Here is an 18634-nt window from a genome sequence, read left to right as displayed (position 1 = left end):
GATATCAGTCGTGGTTTATAGTTTGCGGTAATCTTGAGTGCGTGAAAAATTTCAATTATTCGCGGATATTATTTAACATTCGGATCGTTGGATTCGGACGATGGCGCGAGAGAGAGAGAGCGAATTTCATTGGTCCGTAGAGTGGCGTCCTCGCACAAACTTCGCGACGTCGTCCTCTCCATCGACTGTTAAAACAAAGTTCTTGTACCTATCATTCGTCGATTTGAATTCGACGGAGATCGAAACGACCGGAGATTCAGGAGACAACCGAATGGAAAATCTGACGAGGAATTCGATGAACTTTTGAAGTTGGTATGTCATTGATTTTCGAAACGCGTGATATCGAATATAATGCAGTATTACAAAAACGATTAGCTGACGCCAGTAATGCCCGCCAACTTTCAATTTTCGCGTTGTTATACTCTAGATTCATGTGCTTCAAGTTATCTCATAATTCTCCGTTCACATGTAACGCGAAGTGCTTGTATCCGCTAAATATATTGGTCTGTCTATTGAAATGATCGAGTTATCGCCAATTGATCACTTTTCAGAGCAGAAAAATTGAGATATCTCGATGAGAAAAATTCGTAGCTCAATTTGGACAACAGATATTACTGGGGTCAAAGCGTAGCGCTTTGTTGTGAGACGTCACCTTCGGAGCTGAGCAGAGGTGACGCCCCACAACAAACCGCGCGCCCCTGGCTACCTGACTCCAGCGAAGCTCGGGCTCGTTGGTAAATTGAAGAATTCGAATATTTCGACCCATGCATGGATTGCGACGAGTCAAAGTGGGTCTACAACTGAAACCATTCTATATGTCTTCATTTTTCTGTTCGCAACAGCGAATAACTGATGATTACTCGATCGATTGCACGAGTAGATCATTTTGGCTTCCAGAATTGGATTCCTGACCTGATTTTATGTAGGATTGCTCTTGAAGAACCAAAAAAAAATGCGATTTTTGAGCAAAAAATAAATCATTCTTTTAATTGGGTTTAATATGCTTTTCTTACGTATTTTGACCTCAGGAATCCGAATCTGGAAGAAAAATTGATCTATCTCTAAAATTGTCCGAGTTATCGCCAATTTTCAGCTTTTTGGGGTCAAAAATAAAAAATTGATTTTTTAGTCTATATTAATGTAATTTGAGCTCAGGAATCTGAATCCGGAAGAAAAATTGATCTATCTTCAATAATGACCGAGTTATCCCCATTTTTTCGCATTTTTTGGTACAAATTTGAAGATATCTCGAAGGGAAAAAATCGTAGCTCATTTTGGACAACGGATTCGTGTTCCTGAGGTCAAAATACATAAGAAAAGTGCCATACGATCGATTTTAAAAAATAAAAATTTTGGGCCAAAATTTGAAAAAATCGTAAGGGGTACCCCTTGGAAAAATCTCAAAATTTGGCCAAAAATTTTTATTTTTTAAAATCGATCGTATGGCACTTTTCTTACGTATTTTGACCTCAGGAACACGAATCCGTTGTCCAAATTGAGCTACGATTTTTTCCCTTCGAGATATCCTCAAATTTATGCCAAAAAATGCGAAAAAATGAGGATAACTCGGTCATTTTTGAAGATAGATCAATTTCTCTTTCGGATTCGGATTCCTGAGCTCAAATTACTTTAATATAGAGTAAAAAATCAATTTTTTATTTTTGACCCCAAAAAGCTGAAAATTGGCGATAACTCGGTCAATTTTATAGATAGGTGAATTTTTCTTTCAGATTCGGATTCCTGAGGTCAAAATACGTAAGAAAAGCCTATTAAACCCAATGAAAACAATGATTTATCTTTTGCTCAAAAATCGCATTTTTTTTTGGTTCTTCAAGAGTAATCTCACGTATAATCAGCTGAGGAATCCAAATCTGAAAGTCAAATTAATATATCTATGGAATTGATCGAGTAATCGCTAATTCATCGATCCGAAAAGTGTAAATACAAAGATATAATTTAAATAATTTCAGGTCGAATAAAAAGATTGTGTTAATTATCATGAGCCCAAAAATTTATAAAAAATTGTCAGTCTCCGTTCTACAATGTATAACAACGCAATGCATGGAAAAAAGTTTATACGATTTTTTTTTTAATTTTTTCATGTACATCCGGTGCCTCTGATTCTGAATCGAAGACCTATTCTTCAGTATTGGCAGAACGGGACAGAATTGAACTCGCTCAGTGTACACCAAACCATTTAACTATCGAGGTATATTATATATCTACTTCCTTATACGGCTACAAAGAATTTCGCAGAAAAATCACTGCAAGGGGATGCCGCCGACCGGGTGGATCAAGGGGGCAATTACGAGGTGTGAACAAGATCTTTATCAGGCGATGACAGCTCGTCCGACACCTGCTAACAATAGGAGCGAGAAAAAAAATGAGGTGAGGAATTTCACACCTCGTCGTCAATTAAAAGGCCATAAATTATTTTTGAATTGCTGGCGCGTGCCGGCCGTCAAATTGCCTGTCGCACGTGTAAAAATAGGGTATCGGGAAAAGCGACTCAGGTTCGCCTTTTCACGGCCGAGTCGGAGCTCGTTACCCACGGAGGCCCCGACTCCGTCTGCCTTATTTTTTTCGGAAGGAGACTCCGTTGCGAGAAGACTCAGCGAGGCGGGAGGCAGGGCGCGAGGCGGTGCGCCGCGGAGCGGTAGAATTGAGAACAAGATCTAGAGAGCTTGCGGAAATCTGGAAGTCAACTTCATCGATCTATGAAATTGATCGAGTTATAGCCATTTTCTCGCTTTGCGGAGCAGAAAAATGAGGATATCTCGATGACGAAGATTCGCCGCTCAATTTACTAATAGGATTTATGTTCCTTATAGGTCAAGATACGTTGAAAAAGCGTCGTACGATCGATTTCAAAAATACCTAATTCTTAGCCCAAAAATCGATTTTATTTTTTTTGTTGGAGAGAGAATTTCACGTGGTATTTTTATGTATTTTGTGCTGGAGCCTGAATCTGAAAGCCGAATTGATCTATCTTCAAAATCAATCGAGATATAATCGATTCGTCGTTCTGAAAAGTGAAAGAATTTGTGTCTCGCTTTTTAGAAAACTGTTTTTTCAGTCAATTTGAGGAAAGAGTCGAGTTATTCCGCAAAAGGAAAAAAACTCTCGAGTCATAATCTCCGCGTCACGCGCTGTTCGAACCGAAATAAACTCTGGACCATTTCGTTTCTTAGCCTATACTGGAGCATCGCAGTCAGCGATGAACTCGAGTATCTCCGGTTCACTTCGCTGCATATCTCGAAATTGTTTGAATCCTTTGTAAAAATTCGTAACAATTCTTCTTCAAAACGATATCATCATCCGTAAAATTCATCGAATAAACGACGAAAAATTTGAAGTCGAATTTCGATGCTCTTGGAATCCAAAATCATGACAGCGGGGTCGCTGTGGGAACCTGGAATCGCTGTATACGAAAATATTCCATCACATTTGAAAAGGATGCGTCCGAAAAGGCGCTCGAGGCATCCGTCGAATGCCGTTGAAAACCACGAGGCGACGTACGCGCGTACGTATACCGTGTTCCTGTAACGCGGTGTGGGAAATCCTGAGTCGTGTGCAGGTTTCGTTCGGCCTTTGACTCACGGCCAAAGTTTCGTCAACGGGGAAAAGTGGGGAATGAAATTCCCAGCTTATATGGTAGCCGAACTTGTGAAATCTAAAATTACACGAACCCCGCTGGTGATCTGTCATTGTCATTATCGCGTATTTTCCTTAAAGCGTATTCACTCGCAATTAGTTCACTTCGTACAGTGAAAATAATCCGACTCGCCAACTCCGACGTATTTCGAGATGTTTATAATCATCTTCAATTTCCTCCGACGTTTTCACCCTACCCAAATTGCTTCGGATCTCAAAGGCGTCTCCTCGTGTTCCATGCGACGTTTTTCTCCCTCTCTCGAATGTACAGCCGTAAAAATTTAAAAACTCAAAAATAAAAACTGGAATCGAGGAAGGGAAAAAAATTGCCGCTGGTATGTGATTGAAAATTGGTCTCGAAGACCAACCGACGGCGTTCAAATCCCCGGATAAGGCAGAAGCAGAGGAAGCATTGTCGCGATTCCATTTGGGGTTTTAAAATCGTCTCTTACCAACGTCATCGCGAATGCGATCGTTTCGTACGTGTGCATCGAGTCAACGTTGTACGTGGGACGTAATTCCACTCGCTGTACATCCGAGGATGGGAAGAATACTAATTAAAAAAAAACCGCGGACGGCGGGCGGAGCCGGAAGAGAAGCGAATAAGGCGAAAGTGGATATTATGAGGTGGTAAAGCGAGGCTCGTTTACCATTCCCTCTCGGCCACCCACGCTCAGTTTCCGTCTCTAACAAACCGAATCGTAACTCGTTCACGTCTGCCTTCGAATTCCCCGTAACGTCGTGCGGGCGAAACGCCGCGAGTCCCCCGAGGGGGAAGTTTCTAAGCCGCGGCGTACGAAGTTCTTTGACGCCTCGCGACGCACGCACGCACGAGTTTCGTACTCGTCGGGTTTATATTATATTATTGTTGGCCGAGAAGCCGCGGCGACAACTCTTGAAAATTATCAACTATTCGCGGCCGTTTCGCAGGTTTAGCCGCGCGACCGCGGTGCGTAATTGCCGCTCGCGCGGTGTCAACGGACACGTAATAAAGCGGCACGCGACGAAAGCGCGACGATTTCTCGACCCAGTGAATTATTGCACACGTGAGGTCGTCGCCGCGACCGTTCGCAAAAACACCCCCAAAAACGCTATCTCAATTTTCGGGGAGCGAGAAAAAAAACAAAAAACATTCTCGGACGAAGCACCTTCGAAAATTGGAGTTCGAAATCAATTCCGAGCGGCGTTATCTCGAACGCGGATCGCGAGAAAATTTCATTTCGTTTACATCACAGGTGCGTTGAACTCGCGGAAAGCGCGCGATCGTCCGACGACGAGATAAACGCGGCGAGTCTCGCGATTCTTATCGCGAGAATTTTTCGCTTCGTTCTATTTACCGAAGCCTCAGGGGTGTAATTTAGCCGCGACGGGAGCGACGACGGTGCGATTATTTTTCTCCCAGTCTTCCTCGCTGTACCGCTACGTGTGCGAGCGTAAGATCTCCTCGTAAATCGCTATCGCTGAGTTTGCCCAGGTCGGTTTATCGAACGTCGCACGTCGTACTTCATATTTACATATATTACGCGATTTATCCCGTATGAAGAAAATTGAGCCTACTAGTTGAATTATTTACAGACCCTACGGAACGGCCTAGGTTCGTTATTATATTACAACGAAATTGCCACGGCAATTATCGGCGACGATTTTCGATCGATAAATAAACTCTTACGGATATCGTGCGTCTACGCATGATCCGTTATGCATGGAACGACTCCTACTTACATTTTGTCCGTAATTGATACCGTCGACGGGGTTACACGTCCACACCGTTCATTACATCCAGCTTCGATCTAGTCGATCGAATGTCCAGATTTTTTCAATTAGAAAAAAATCCATTCTTCCGAACATCGTCTCATCGAAGTGGGGTAAAAATCGTGCTCGAAAATAGGAACGTCTAACCAACATCTATTCCTCGCTGCACGAACAACGCCGGATACGTAAGACGCTTGTAACTTTTTTACAGTTAAGAAAGCACGTCGCACGCCGTAAATCGGTAACTCGAAATCTCTTGTTCTCCCGATTCTTGTTGTTCCGGCGTTGAAATAACTTGCGTGTCCCGTTCCGGAACACGCGTAGAGTTATCGCACGCGTAGATACGGGCGAAAATAGATTATTACGTCGCGAACAGAAACGACTCCGTCGAGCCGACGGACGATTGAAAAAATTACCCCCGACGACGATCGCTCCACCTTAGCCGACCTAAATGAACACGGATTTCGGAAAACTCTTCACCTGTACGGAGGCTGATTGGAAGAAGACGACGGGGTAGGGGGCGGAAAAAAGTTCACACCTGGAGGAAAGCGTGAAAAAACTGAAAAAGAAAAGCACATGATAAGCGAGGACGAAATTCCGTGCGATGGACGGGGAATACTCCGTCGCCTTCGGACGCGGTGTGCGAAGCGAGGCCACGTGACCGGAAGAAGATCTTTTGAAAGAAAAAACAAGAAAAAAAAAAAAAAACAACTTGTTCGTTACGACGTACGAGGGGCTACCAATTATTTTCACGATTAGACGCTAACGAGGAACGCGGCGAGGCCTAATCCGTCGTCGACGATCTGTTACGGAATCCGTATAACAAATCGAACGATCAAAGAATATCCTGAGGCTGAGATCGAGGCGGGCGCGACTTATTAAATATTCTTTCTAATACCGCGCGATCGGGCCACGTTTTCCACCGAGACGTTTCGATATTTCTGGATCTTAGCTAGCCGGCTATCCTCGTCTAAAATCGGAAGCCGTTCGGTAGACTCCATCGTTCCTTGGAGGCGGCGTTCGTTGCAACGCATTCGTACACCCCGAGTTATTACGTGGGGCGCGTCTGTTTTCGAGAGGATCGCGAGGATCCCCGATCGGTTAAAAGCGAGTCGGGAAAACTATCGTGATTCTCGTAGCGTGAAAGAAACGTGCCCGCGCATCGATTACGGAACGGGCGCATCGCTCAACGTCCGATCTTTTATCTCGCGCGACTCGACTCGACTCGACTCGACCCTCCCCCCCGCCCCCCCCCCCCGGCATGACGTTCGGACGCGATAAATTTTTCCCTCCTAATTCACATGTGATGTTATTTCATTCGTTACTCCGTGTATAATAATACCTCGGCGCTGTGTATACACCTTTACCTCGAAGCCTCGTCGCAGCTGTCGGAATAAATTTCTTTTACGCTACAAAGCCTTTGATCCATCGACGTCTTCATGACACGACTAAAAATTAACTCGGGTTAACAACCCTTCGGATACGATGGGCGTTCCTTCGGGACGAGATCTCTCGAAATTCTTCTCATGTAGTTCCTCGGAGACTTTGGATATCGTTTGAAATCGTTGCCGATTTTTTTTTTTTTATTCTCTATTTTTAAAACCCCTCGACGGAGCTCGCTCTGGAAATCCTGAAAATCCTGGGACTTTGAAAACCTTTTTTTCAAAATTTCACGACCGTTGGAAATCCATCGAAATCCTTCGGTTGCGATCCTCTGAAATTATCTTAAAAAATTCTCTTTTCGTCCCGAGGCCTTTCGCATTATCGGCGGTTCCGAATTTGAATATTTCGAGGTGTTCGCGAGATTTCGGGACCGACGAACCCCCTCGGGTGGTTATAAAAAAAAAAAAAAAAAAAAAGGTGAATCCGGAGCTTGTTTAAATACTGTATATAATTCCCATGTTTCATGGGCTGTCCTGGGGAGGAACCGACGATAAATCAGAAAACCGACGTCCGCGGTAATCGGGGGGGAAGAGAATACAGGCGGCGCGGTCAGTATACGGGCGAGTCTTTCTTTTCCTTTGTAAAATAAGTCGTCCGGAATAATGATACCCTTGTCAATTGATAAAATTATTGATTCTGAATTATTAAGACGGAGTCACGTTACCGAAACTCCGAAACTTTTACACCGCGCTACCCGATGGAACACCGCCGATATATTTCGCGTCCATAATTAAGAAAAAAAAAACAAAGAAAAAAAAAAGAGGAGATACCCGAGTTATTGGCGTTCTTTGATTTTTTTTTCAGCTTCCTCGGTCCCAAAAGGACAACGTCGCCTCGTCGCTCGAAACGGATTGATCAAAATTTTCAAGATCCGAATCCCAGCCCACATTTTTCGCAATCAAAATTGATCCCTGGAATCGGAATGACGCAACGTTGTAACACCGAAGGGAGACGACTCGTTTCATCGCCGTTATTATTTTAGAAAAAAGCGTTGCACAAAAGTATACAAAAAATGACGGCGTGCCAATTGATATACGCGAGCCGTACCTGAGGTAAATGGAGGTTGCGGGCTGCGGAATAGGTGGATATCAGCCTCGTTACCTCGATAATTCGATTCAACGGGAGAATCGAATTACGCGGTGCGCGGTTCTCCCCTGCAATTCCGGATTCGTGCGGCTCCCGGAGAAAGAAAAAAAAAAAAAAAATGTTTCCCCCCTCCCCCTGCGGCATCGGAGAGCGAGTTGAAGCATCGCGTACAGTAGGTAGAACGTACGTACGTACGTATCGTACACCTAACTTATACCTATGTGTGTTTAAGAGACGAGGAGAACGAAAGCGCCCCGGGCAAATTACCGCTTTCGCTTACACAAAAAACGTCCCTCGTAGCGCGCAGAGTCAAGTATAAACATCCATTATATACCTGTACAGGTATATATATTTGTACACCGCGCGAGCCCCGGGACTCGCGTAATTTTATCAAGTGGTCCGTCCGTCTCTTCCACCTTTTCTCGCGATACTCCCTCCACCCGGTATTCCGTATTCTCGGCGAAGGTTTTTCTTCGCGCAGAGGCGAACGAGAACGAGTAGAGAGAAAATCAACCCCCGCCAGGTCGATCCGTGACGAATTCTCTCCCGGTAAACGTACGTACCTGTCCATCTCCGTCGTCGCACCCCCACCCCCTCCCCCCCCCGGTGATTATACGCACGCTGAAACGTAGCGCGGTGTATACACACATGTAAAACATGATTCGCCGTGCATTATACACGAGGGAAGTGATAAAGACTGTGATTCTCTTCGGCCCAGAGCTAGACGCGCCTTTTTTTTCCCCCCCTTGTTTTTTTCTTTTTTTTGTTTTCTTTCTCTCTCTTTTGCGATCCCAGTTATTTGCGAGACTCTAAAATCGGCTGAAAGGGGCGGACGGGTTGGCCGTTCCCTCGTACTTTTGAGACGAGAAAAATGGAAGGAAATAAAAACCGCCCCGCTGGTCGACGGTATAACTTTACGTTTATTATACACGTCTTTTATTTATTTTATTTATTTTTTTTTAATAAAATTATTCGCAACGAGCCACGTACGAGTTGACGTGGAATTATTTCAACCTGCGCCGGTGAACTGCGATGTTAATAATAATAATAATAATGGTTCTCATGTACCCACCTTTTTCCTGCGTGCGGAGCCAGGGATGTCAGGGGATAGTCGGGAGGTTGATTGAAATTTACAGGAAACATTCGCGTGGAAGTTTTTTTTTTTTTTATTGATTCGCAGCAATGTCTTGGAAAGTCAAAAAAAAAAAAATTTAAGTAATTTACAATAGAGCTGCTCGTATTTTGCGCTCGAATTTTTTTTTTTACAAGTTCATCGTCTTCCCTCAGTCCTACCGAAAGGGGGAGGGGAATATCGACGAGAATTTTATATACACACATCATACATTTAGCCACCTGTGACGTATCGCGAACGATGGTCAGCCGGGGTTCGTAGAGTTCCGGAAAATAAATCGAGCTGCAAGAAAAAAAAAAGTGGCGATTCTTATGCGTCTTTTTTGTTTTTTTTTCTTTTTCATTTCCGCAAGGCGAAGAGAACCGAAGTTCTCAGGAAGTCCGGCCGAGAAAACGACCCGAGGCTCTGTGTGGATACCTTATTTCCGATCGACGATCCCTCCGTATTCGACCCTTCGCGAAAAAAGCTCCGGTGTTCCAAACTCGCGACTCAACGGAAAAGTTCTACCATCCGCGCACCCCCGCGTCGACATTCTTCGAGCTTCCGGCCCCGACGGACACCCCGAGGAACGGGTGGAGCGAAGGTTACCTCCCCCGCCGCCGCCGCCGCCGCCGCCGCCGCTCCACTCAATCCGGTCAGACGAGTTCGAGGATTTTTATGATCCCCTGCGAATTGGCGGCAACCACGACGTTCGACATTTGTCTCCAGCACACGGCCGACACGAATTCGTTGATTTCCTCCTCCTTTCGCTCCTGGAGTTCCAGCACGCTGCGGGCGGCGTCGAATTTGTAGGAGAACAGTTGCTTCGAGAGTCCCTTGTAGTAAACGTAAAGGGCGTTGTTCTCCGAACCGCAAGCGACGTAATCCCCGTCCGTTGCGAGTCCAACGAAATTCTTCTCGTTCACGTGACCGACGAACGAACGCAGGCAGTGGGAGTCGTTGACGTTCCACATTTTCAGCTGCGAGTCGGTGCTGGCCGAGACGATATTCTCCCCGTTTACGAACTTCACGTAAGAGACCGCCTTGCGGTGACCCTTGAACACGCAGAGGGCGTCCTTCATGTTCCTCAAGTCGTAGTAGTGGACGCAATGATCGGCCGAACCGAACGCCAAGTGACACGAACTCCTGGGGTTGAATTTAACGCAACAAACGTTCGCCTTAGCCTCGAGCGAGGCCACCGAGTGATCGACGTTCAGTGACCAGAGTTTTACCCTCGCGTCGTCCGAGCCCGAGGCTATGAGGCGCGTGTCCACGTCGTTGAAGTCGACGGACCAGCATCGTTTCTCGTGCTCCTGGAAGGCCTTCGTCCTCTGACCGGTACCGGCGTCCCAAACGGTCACCGTCCCCTCGTAGTCCGAGGAGGCCAGGAGACCCTTGTGGTAGGAGTTCCACGATATGCAGGATATCTTCGAGCTGGATACCATCTCGACGCAGGGGTAGTGGATGTCGACGGCGTCGCGTATCACCGCACCGTAATCGAACACCTTTATCCTCTTGGTGACACCGGCGATGGCGAAGAAATCGCTGTCCTTGTCGAACTCTATGCTCGACACTATCGTCGAACTGTTGAATATGTCCGACGAGTAGTTGAGCGTGGCCAGTTGGCGGAGGGAGCTGTACCTCGAGAACTTTATCAGGTTCTCCCTGAACACCGTCAGCCCGGAGGACGAGGAGTGGGCGGCGTCCGTCTGCCGCTGCGCCTTGTCGCGGCCGAAGTGGAGCTCCTTCGCCCTCGAGTCGAAGTAACACTTGACGAAATCGTCGAAGTGAGCGTGCATCCGTTTTCTCCTGGAGGCGAGGGTGGAGCCCGACGAGGAGTTGGCGACGGGGGCGCGAGGACCGACGGAAAAGCCCTCGGCGCCGTCGTCTCCGTCGGCGACGCCGGCGGCGGCGGCCAGGTCGGGCTCGTCGGGCCCGACGATCGTGGAGTCGATCATACCGAGGAGGTTTATCATGTCCTTCTTGATGGCTGACACCTGCGCGGTGTCGTTCTCCATCGACAGATTGAGGTCCTCCACCTTGGGACACTTGCTCTGTATACGTTTGAGGATACCTTCGACCTCGGTCATGTCGCGTTTTATCAGCGCCACCTCTTTGTTCAGCTGGTTGCGCTGTTCCTCCTTACGGCGGAGCAAGTGTTTCAGAAACTCGTGAAGGAGTTTGTTCTGCGAGGCGCACGACTCGGCCTCCAGGAGTAGTTTCTTCTGGTTGAGTACGCCCAGCATCACGTTTACGTCGGATAGCGTCAGATTGGCGCTCTCGGCCGCCACGAAATCCCTGAGACCGTCGTTCGAAGGGGCGAGAGCGGCGCCCGACGCGGCCCCCGAACCCTCCTCGGCGTCGATCGTCCCCCAGGCGTCCCCGCGGCCCCGTCGGAGCTCGGCGATCCCCCTCATCCTCGTCTTGTACTTGGCCACCAGTTCGTTCAGCAGGAAATTCGGGAATACGTCCTGCTGACCGAGGGCGAACGTGCACTTCGGGCAACGCGAGTTCACCTCCAACGATCTCACTATGCAACGGTAGCAGAACGTGTGACCGCAACGGGTGATGTGAGCCTCGTCGATCACCTCGAAGCATATGGGGCACAGGTAGTCGTTGCTCTTGTCCTCCAGGGTGCCGCCTATGCCGTGAAGGACGTTCGACGAGTTGAGCGGTCGCTTGAGCGTCGCTCGGTTTCCGCCCCGGTTCGGCGGAAAGGAACCGTCGTCGAGACCTCGCTGTCCACCGAACCCCGACGCCATTCTCGGAGCGCGATTGTTGTCGTCAGGTGGGGCGGAACGCGGACCCCGAGATCTTCGACCGCGTTGTTATCGAATATCGGTCGGGTCGCACGATCGTCACGCAGAGCGTAAGGTTTCCTCAGCGGGAGCCTGCTTCCGGGACGGTTCCCTCTGAAACAAGAAAAAACACGTTTCACGGGATGTAACGAAGGAGATAGTACACGCGGGGGTCAAGGTGACCGCGCGGTAAATAAGCGCGGAGCGAGGGAAGACGGCGGTTTGCGGTCGGGGCGTCGCGTTCCTCGACGGATCGTTAGAGTCGCGATTGTAAGGGGGAACGTTCCATAAAACGAGAGTTCGGTTTGTCGGGTGTCCTAGATTCCGAGGATGGAAATATCCTGGAGGCATCTCAACGTTCGCTAGAAGCGAGGAGTCGACACGGCTACGCTTCGGTGCGGGGTGTGTAATTATAATCGTTACCCAGGGTTTGTCATTTGGAAACGTGCAGGTGACGTGGCGTGGAATGTCGAAGGATCGGAGGACGATATATATTTTTTCAGAGTTTCTCGGCGTCTCTTCCGTCTGGTTGGAAACGACGGAGGAGCCGAAATGGCGGTACCACACCCCGTGCGGCGCGTGTGATAAGCCCGAAGAACGACGTAGAGAAACGCCCATCCCCAATTTTTTTTTTTGTTTTTTATTTATTTATGTTTTTTATTTGTGTTTTTTCATTTCTCTATCCCGCTCTTCTTCTCCGCGTTAGCGACTCGCGCTACGTAATTTGAATTCAGGATTGAATATAACCAGCCCGCTGCGGAATAATAGCCGTAGACCAATTTAAATTCAATTTGGCCCGGAGAAGCGGGTTATAGGTATGTACATGTATATAAAACTGTAAGAGGAAGAAAAAAAAAGGGGTTTCGATGCCCGCGCGAAGAGGTATCCTATCCTACCCGTGACGACCCCGCGGGGTGTGTAACGTCCGCGTGTAAGGACGCGCAAACTACTTGATTGCCCGTCTGCCCACGTTCGTCCGTCCGTCCGTCCGTCCGTCTCTCTGCCTTTTTCCACCCGTCAAACTGTCTGACCATTCAACGCGAAAAAAGGCTGTCGTCCGGCGATCGCGTACGCAAACGTGGAACGCGAGACGCGGACGTCCTCCACTCGCGTTGAAAAATGGCGATCGTCGGGCCGCACGCGTCCCGATTTTGAAAAAAAAAAAAAAAAAAAAAAACCTGGCCGGTACGAGACACGTCGTACGTTTTTTATATCGAACGTTTCGACGGCCCCGCGATCGTCGGAGGAGTGCCGCGACCTAGTTTCCCTCCGACGTCGAGAGATGAGAGGAGAGAGAGAGAGAGAAAAAAGAGAGAAGAAAAATAAAAAAAAAATTGACGATTACAGATGAAGATAAACGTCGCTATCGGACCCTATCGCGCGCTTGCTGTCGACGACGAAGAGATATACAAGTTTCGCGAAGATCGCCGCAGGATTTTTCGAATGCGGAAGACGAAGGGATTTTTTTTTTTTTTTTTCCCATACGCGTACAACGCGGCGAAACGAGAGGTGGAGCGACAAACGTAATAATTGTGACGTGGCGCGTCGCAGTGGGAACCGCAAAACGAATTGGCGAATTATTGAGTGACTCATCTTCTCGTCGGAGTTTATCCGCAAAGGTCGCAACACACGTCCGTTGACAACAACGCGGTGTAAATCGTGACGCAAACAGGTGTGTAACACCTAGCGTGAGTCACTCGTTCGATACGCTTCCGAACTGGTTTTTTACGCTCAAATATTTGCACGACTCGATTCGAGGGAAAAGATAAGAGAATGAAAATTTCATCTTCCGTCAGATTCATAGTTAAAGAATATTGTATATAAGAAAATGAAAACGCGAGTTCTTTTTTTCGTTTAAAAAAAAAATAGACGAAAGATTCGGCCCCAGAAAACCAGCGAACATCGACGAAAATTTAGGTCTTCTTCCAAAAAAACGGATCGAAAATTTGAACTTTCTTTCTCCGATGACATTCCAAATTTCCTCATCCTCAATGAAACACGTCCGAGCTTCGTTCGCCTCGCGTATCTCGAATCCCGCGAGTTCGATGTCTCTGACCATAACTGCGAAGATAAAAAAAACCCTTTTCGTTCGCTTTTCGACGAAAATCTCAGCGAGGTTGGCGAAAGGTCGTCGTTCTTTGGCGCCCGGATCTCAGGGCCAGGACGAAGGGACACGTGGCAGGGTCCCCTCGTTCGCCCCGTCTTTCTTTCTTTCCTTCTTTCTCTCGCGACCTTCTCCACCCGCACGATTTATCGTAGGTGTGCGATTACGGAAGAACGCGAGGCCGTCGCGAATCGCAACGCAAAGCGCAACGAAATTCCCGACGAACTCCGCAGGAGGTGACGATAATTTGTCGTTGTATTTTGTCGCGCGATAGCGTAATCCGCGCCCCCCCTCCCCCTCCTCCCACTTTTTCGAATCGTCCGCGGTGTGATTTTTTCCCTCCTCGTTAAGGGGGAGGGAAAAAATGCGTTCGAAACGCCCGAGTGAAAAGGACGAGCGTGTCGAGAAACCACAGAGCAATTACGTACGTACGTACAACGTGCAGCGATGGAGTGTATCGGGGTGGATCACAGGCCCATTAATTCGCACGCGAGCCAACGACGAATTTTTCTTTCAACTCTATTTTCTCCTCTTCGTCTTCGTCTTCTTCTTTTTTTTTTTTTTTTTTCCTCTCCTCGCCAGTGGAATTAATTCAACCGTGTACGATCCTCGTCGGTTAACCTACCGCGTTGTTGCAACTTGAAAAAAAATCGAGCGTCGAGCTGTGCGACGGTTATTATTCAAATTGAAATCCACGCCTCGTCTCTCGGGATTCACCGCGTTAATAAACTCGAAAGCGTCGAACGTCTCTTGGGCCGAACCTCGCGACTCGTATGCCCACGTATTTTAGAAAACTACGACGAAAAAAAAAAAAAAATCGTAACAACGAATCCGCACGACGTCTCTGTTCTCTTCGGATTGTGGGAACGATTCCGTGAGCAGGGCGAAAAAAAAAGAGCCTGATTCAATTAATATCGTAATCAGCGGTCCGTAACGTCGACTCGATTCGCTTGAGCTGAAAAATTGAGAGGCTGTCGCAAAATTGTTCTTACACGTGTAATCGCCGGACGAGATAACATCTTGTTTATTTGTCGACGAAGCGTTACGCGAAATTTACACGTGTCCCAAAGTTTCTAGCCGGTTACGAGAAAAAAGAGAAAAAAAATATAAGTTGAAAGAAAGAGGAGGGAAAAAAGAGCGCGATATCCGCGACGGGAGGGGAAGAGAAATTTATTTATCTTGCCTCGAGATGTGTGATAAATTTTATCAGGTCGGGTTACACGGAGATATAATAACTGGACATTTGTTTTTTGTTTTTTTTTCGCTTCTTCTTCGAAAATAAAACGCGTATCGGATACGATGGATCTCAGATAACTGCGCGGGTGGTAGGCTCGAGTGATTCGGATACCTGTTCGTATAAAGAAAAAAAAAATAGTGGAGATAAAACCGTCGAACTGACAGTGAAAAATGAAAACGAATCGTTAAAACTATAGAAACGGACGGCGTTCGCAGAGATATGAAATTAACGGAATGCCGCCATTCGAATCTTTCGTAAATTGAAATACATTATATATGTATACACACCGTACATCTTGAGTTTGTTATCGTTTGTTTATTATTTCATCTGTGTACACGAGGAGTACATTAAACCTCGATATGATAATATGCGCAAAAATATATATACACACAACTATGCAGCTGCACTCTACGTAATTATGATTACGTGTCCTGAGATTTTTTTTTTTTACTTCTCTCGAATCGTCTCTAAAATAAAACTTGATGAAAAAACTATTCAATTTTCAATCCGTCTACATCGCTTTCTCAGGCTTCAATTTATAATCCCACAATATTAGGGAGGTGCACCCGGCCGTGCGTATAGTTAGGACAAGTTCAAAGGGTTAACACCGATTTATAATTGCGATGATAATAATTATTATCATCGTCGTTCGAGTGATCCGAAGTGTTCGGATAAACGTGTACCTTTATATAGATTTTATACTTTGATCCCAAAAAGGGTAAATGGAATCAGATGGCGATATAAGTATATCTTCGAAATTCCTTTCGCCGCGTTCAAAATGCGTCTGAAGTGTAGAAAGAAAATCGGATATAACTGAATCGGAAATCGAGTCGTACCGATCGTAGGAAGCACAATTAGCTACGTATATACCGTACCGCTGGTAATAAATTCGATCGGTTACATAAAGCAACTTTAATGGGTTTTTATCAGATCCGAGAGTACGTATACATATAAGTCGAGGAAGAAGTGCAGTGGAAGTTGAGAGACTTCGAAAGCGGTTCGTAGAAGTGGCAAGTGCCAATTAAGTCCTATCGGAGACTCGAGTCAGCTCCCTGAAGCCAGGCAAATTATTACGTACAACGTACCTATAGGTATATATACATATACACATACAACCCCCGATTCGTACCGCTTCTTCTCGAGAGCCCCGCGGTAGCCTCAAAGGCCCATTTTTCGTCGTTTTCTTTTCCTTTTTCTTCTATTTTTTTTTTCTCTTCTCTTCTTTTCCATTCGATTTCGGCTCGATCCTCCTCGCCGCAACGCAACCCCGAATTCGCCGGGGTCTGCGGGCGGGCAGATCGATTGAAATCGGCGAGATCCCATGGAAATCGGTTTTATCGCCGCGATCGAACGTTCGGGCCGTCCCGTGCCTCGCCCTCCATCCGAGAAATCGGCCGTCCATTTTTTGAGGAATTCGAAGAGATCGGAAATAAAGAAAAAAAAAAAAAAATAAAAAGAATCGAAATCGCGTTCATTTTCCAATGTCTTATCTTCGTACCGAATGAGGTATTTCCTGTGCGCGCGTAATGGTACTTCGTTTTCTGTAGTTTTCCCGCGATGATAATTTAACGGTGAAAATTGCGGTTCGTTTCGTGTTTTCGAGCTACGCGTATACATATAGGATGCGCTCGGACAGGCGATTGTTCCAGGGTTCGCCGATTCGAATCGCGGATAACGATCTCGGGATTTAGAAGCGTAGCTTTCGAAGGTTGTAGGTATATATACACACGTAGGGGGGTATACCTGTACGCGTTCCGAGATCCTTCGCGGAGATAAAAGCGAGAACAATGGACGATTCAATGATCGTTGTATATAGGGGGGGGGGGGGGGGGGAATAACGTGGCGCCCTTCGATCTTCGCTGTAGGGCGGAATTCCTGTTTATATCTGAGATATCGGTATATAGGTGGAGGAAACGTATAAGGCGGCAAATTAATCGTCGAATTTGAGAAAAAAATCGAAAACTAACCAAGGGCGTACCTCTTTCCCATCTCACTTCAACGGTAACGAGCGAATTTTCCCCGAGACTCACCGAAATCTACCGGCGTAACGACGAAAACCCAAAAGAGACCAAAAATACGGAGGAGGGGGGTCGGGTCGAAAGGGTTGCGGCGAGGAGCGCGCGCGTAGGCGTTCGATCGCCGCTTATACACGTATACGTGCCCATCTTTTTAATCGAAACCGGCGATCGCCTCCGGTGTGACGAAGCCCTTTTCTCTCGAATCGGTCGTACTTATACACTTACTTACCTACGTATGCCGTATAAAATGTAAAGGCGGCGAAGAAGATCCGGAGATACGAGCAGAGCGGACGCTGGGCGTCCTTCGCGTTTGTATGCAAATCGAACGCGGCGCGACTCGCGTCGGCAGATGAATTCGTGAACGTCACCTCGTACCGCCTGTGCTTCTCATAAATCTCCCATCTGCATTTACACATCCCCCTGAGATAGGTTACACGCTCCATGGGATTTCTCGATGCGGGACAATCGAGGGGAAAATTTCTCTCCGCTACGACCGATCGATGAGATGACGAAAAAATCGATCGACGCGATCGGACAACGCAGAAGACGGGACGAACCTTGATCCTCGTGGATTCGATTCGATTCCGGCGTTTAAAGAAAAAAAAACAAAAAATAAACGAACGAATCATCGAATTAAAAAAATTCTCCTACGATCCATCGAATCCATCGATTCCTGGGTCCGTTTCTTTCCTCATTTTCCTCTCCGTTTTTTCAGCGGATAAATTTATCGCGGAGGAGGAGAAAAAAAAAAGAAAAAAAGAAAAAAAGAAAAAGGTATTCCGAAGAGACGCACGAATATTTCTCGCGACACGTGAAACCTGCGACATTGCAGGCGGCAGTGCAACAGCAGCAGCGGCAGCGGCACGTCGGGGATAAGAACAATGGGCCGTTAAGATACGGAAGTAATATACGGCTGGTGTAATATGTAACTTGGTCTCGACGAGGAACAACAACGACGGTTGTTATCCACTCGAGAAAAATAAAAAAAAAAAAAAAAAAACAAGTGCGTACGTACCTAGGCGAGAAAAAAAACAGTTTCGGTAGCGACGAGCAGCTAGTAAAACGAAAAACTGAGAACAAACAAACAAACAAAAAAAGAAGAAAAAAAAAAATTACTTTCGAAAACGATAGTACAGGAGGCGGAGGAAGCGAGCGAACGACGAAACGAGATGAATCGGAGTAAAACCCGACGACGACGAGACGCCTACCGGGCCGCCAAAGAGCCGTCGATGACACGCGGAGAAAAAAAGAAATGGAAAAAAAAAGTGAAAAAAGGAAAAGAAAATCATCCCGGTCCGTTGAAACGGCGTTAAATTTGGGACCCGAACGATGGCCACCGCGTGATCTATGACCGTGTAGGACGCGAGGGGAGCGCAGGGATGCTCTCCTGGGGCATTGTGTATCCTTTGTGGTCACAGGCCCGTGGATCGA

General features: G+C 46.9%; 1 protein-coding gene across 3 annotated transcripts in view; it reads right to left on the bottom strand.

The window, feature by feature from the left end:
- Nucleotides 1-9079: 9079 nt before the first annotated feature.
- Nucleotides 9080-18634, bottom strand: part of LOC105686555 (E3 ubiquitin-protein ligase COP1-like) — a 32064-nt gene continuing 22509 nt past the window's right edge. For 2 of the 3 annotated variants that reach the window (XM_048651958.1, XM_048651959.1), the window contains exon 2: nt 9080-11958. In XM_048651958.1, coding sequence (XP_048507915.1) covers nt 9703-11808 — 2106 coding nt within the window. In that variant the 5' untranslated portion in view covers nt 11809-11958 and the 3' untranslated portion in view covers nt 9080-9702. The remainder of the gene's footprint in view (nt 11959-18634) is intronic. The other variant, XR_007277428.1, reaches the window with a different exon arrangement.

This window comes from Athalia rosae, chromosome 3 (genome assembly GCF_917208135.1).
Source record: "Athalia rosae chromosome 3, iyAthRosa1.1, whole genome shotgun sequence".
Taxonomy (NCBI): domain Eukaryota; kingdom Metazoa; phylum Arthropoda; class Insecta; order Hymenoptera; family Athaliidae; genus Athalia; species Athalia rosae.
This window is presented reverse-complemented; position numbering and strand designations above follow the sequence as displayed.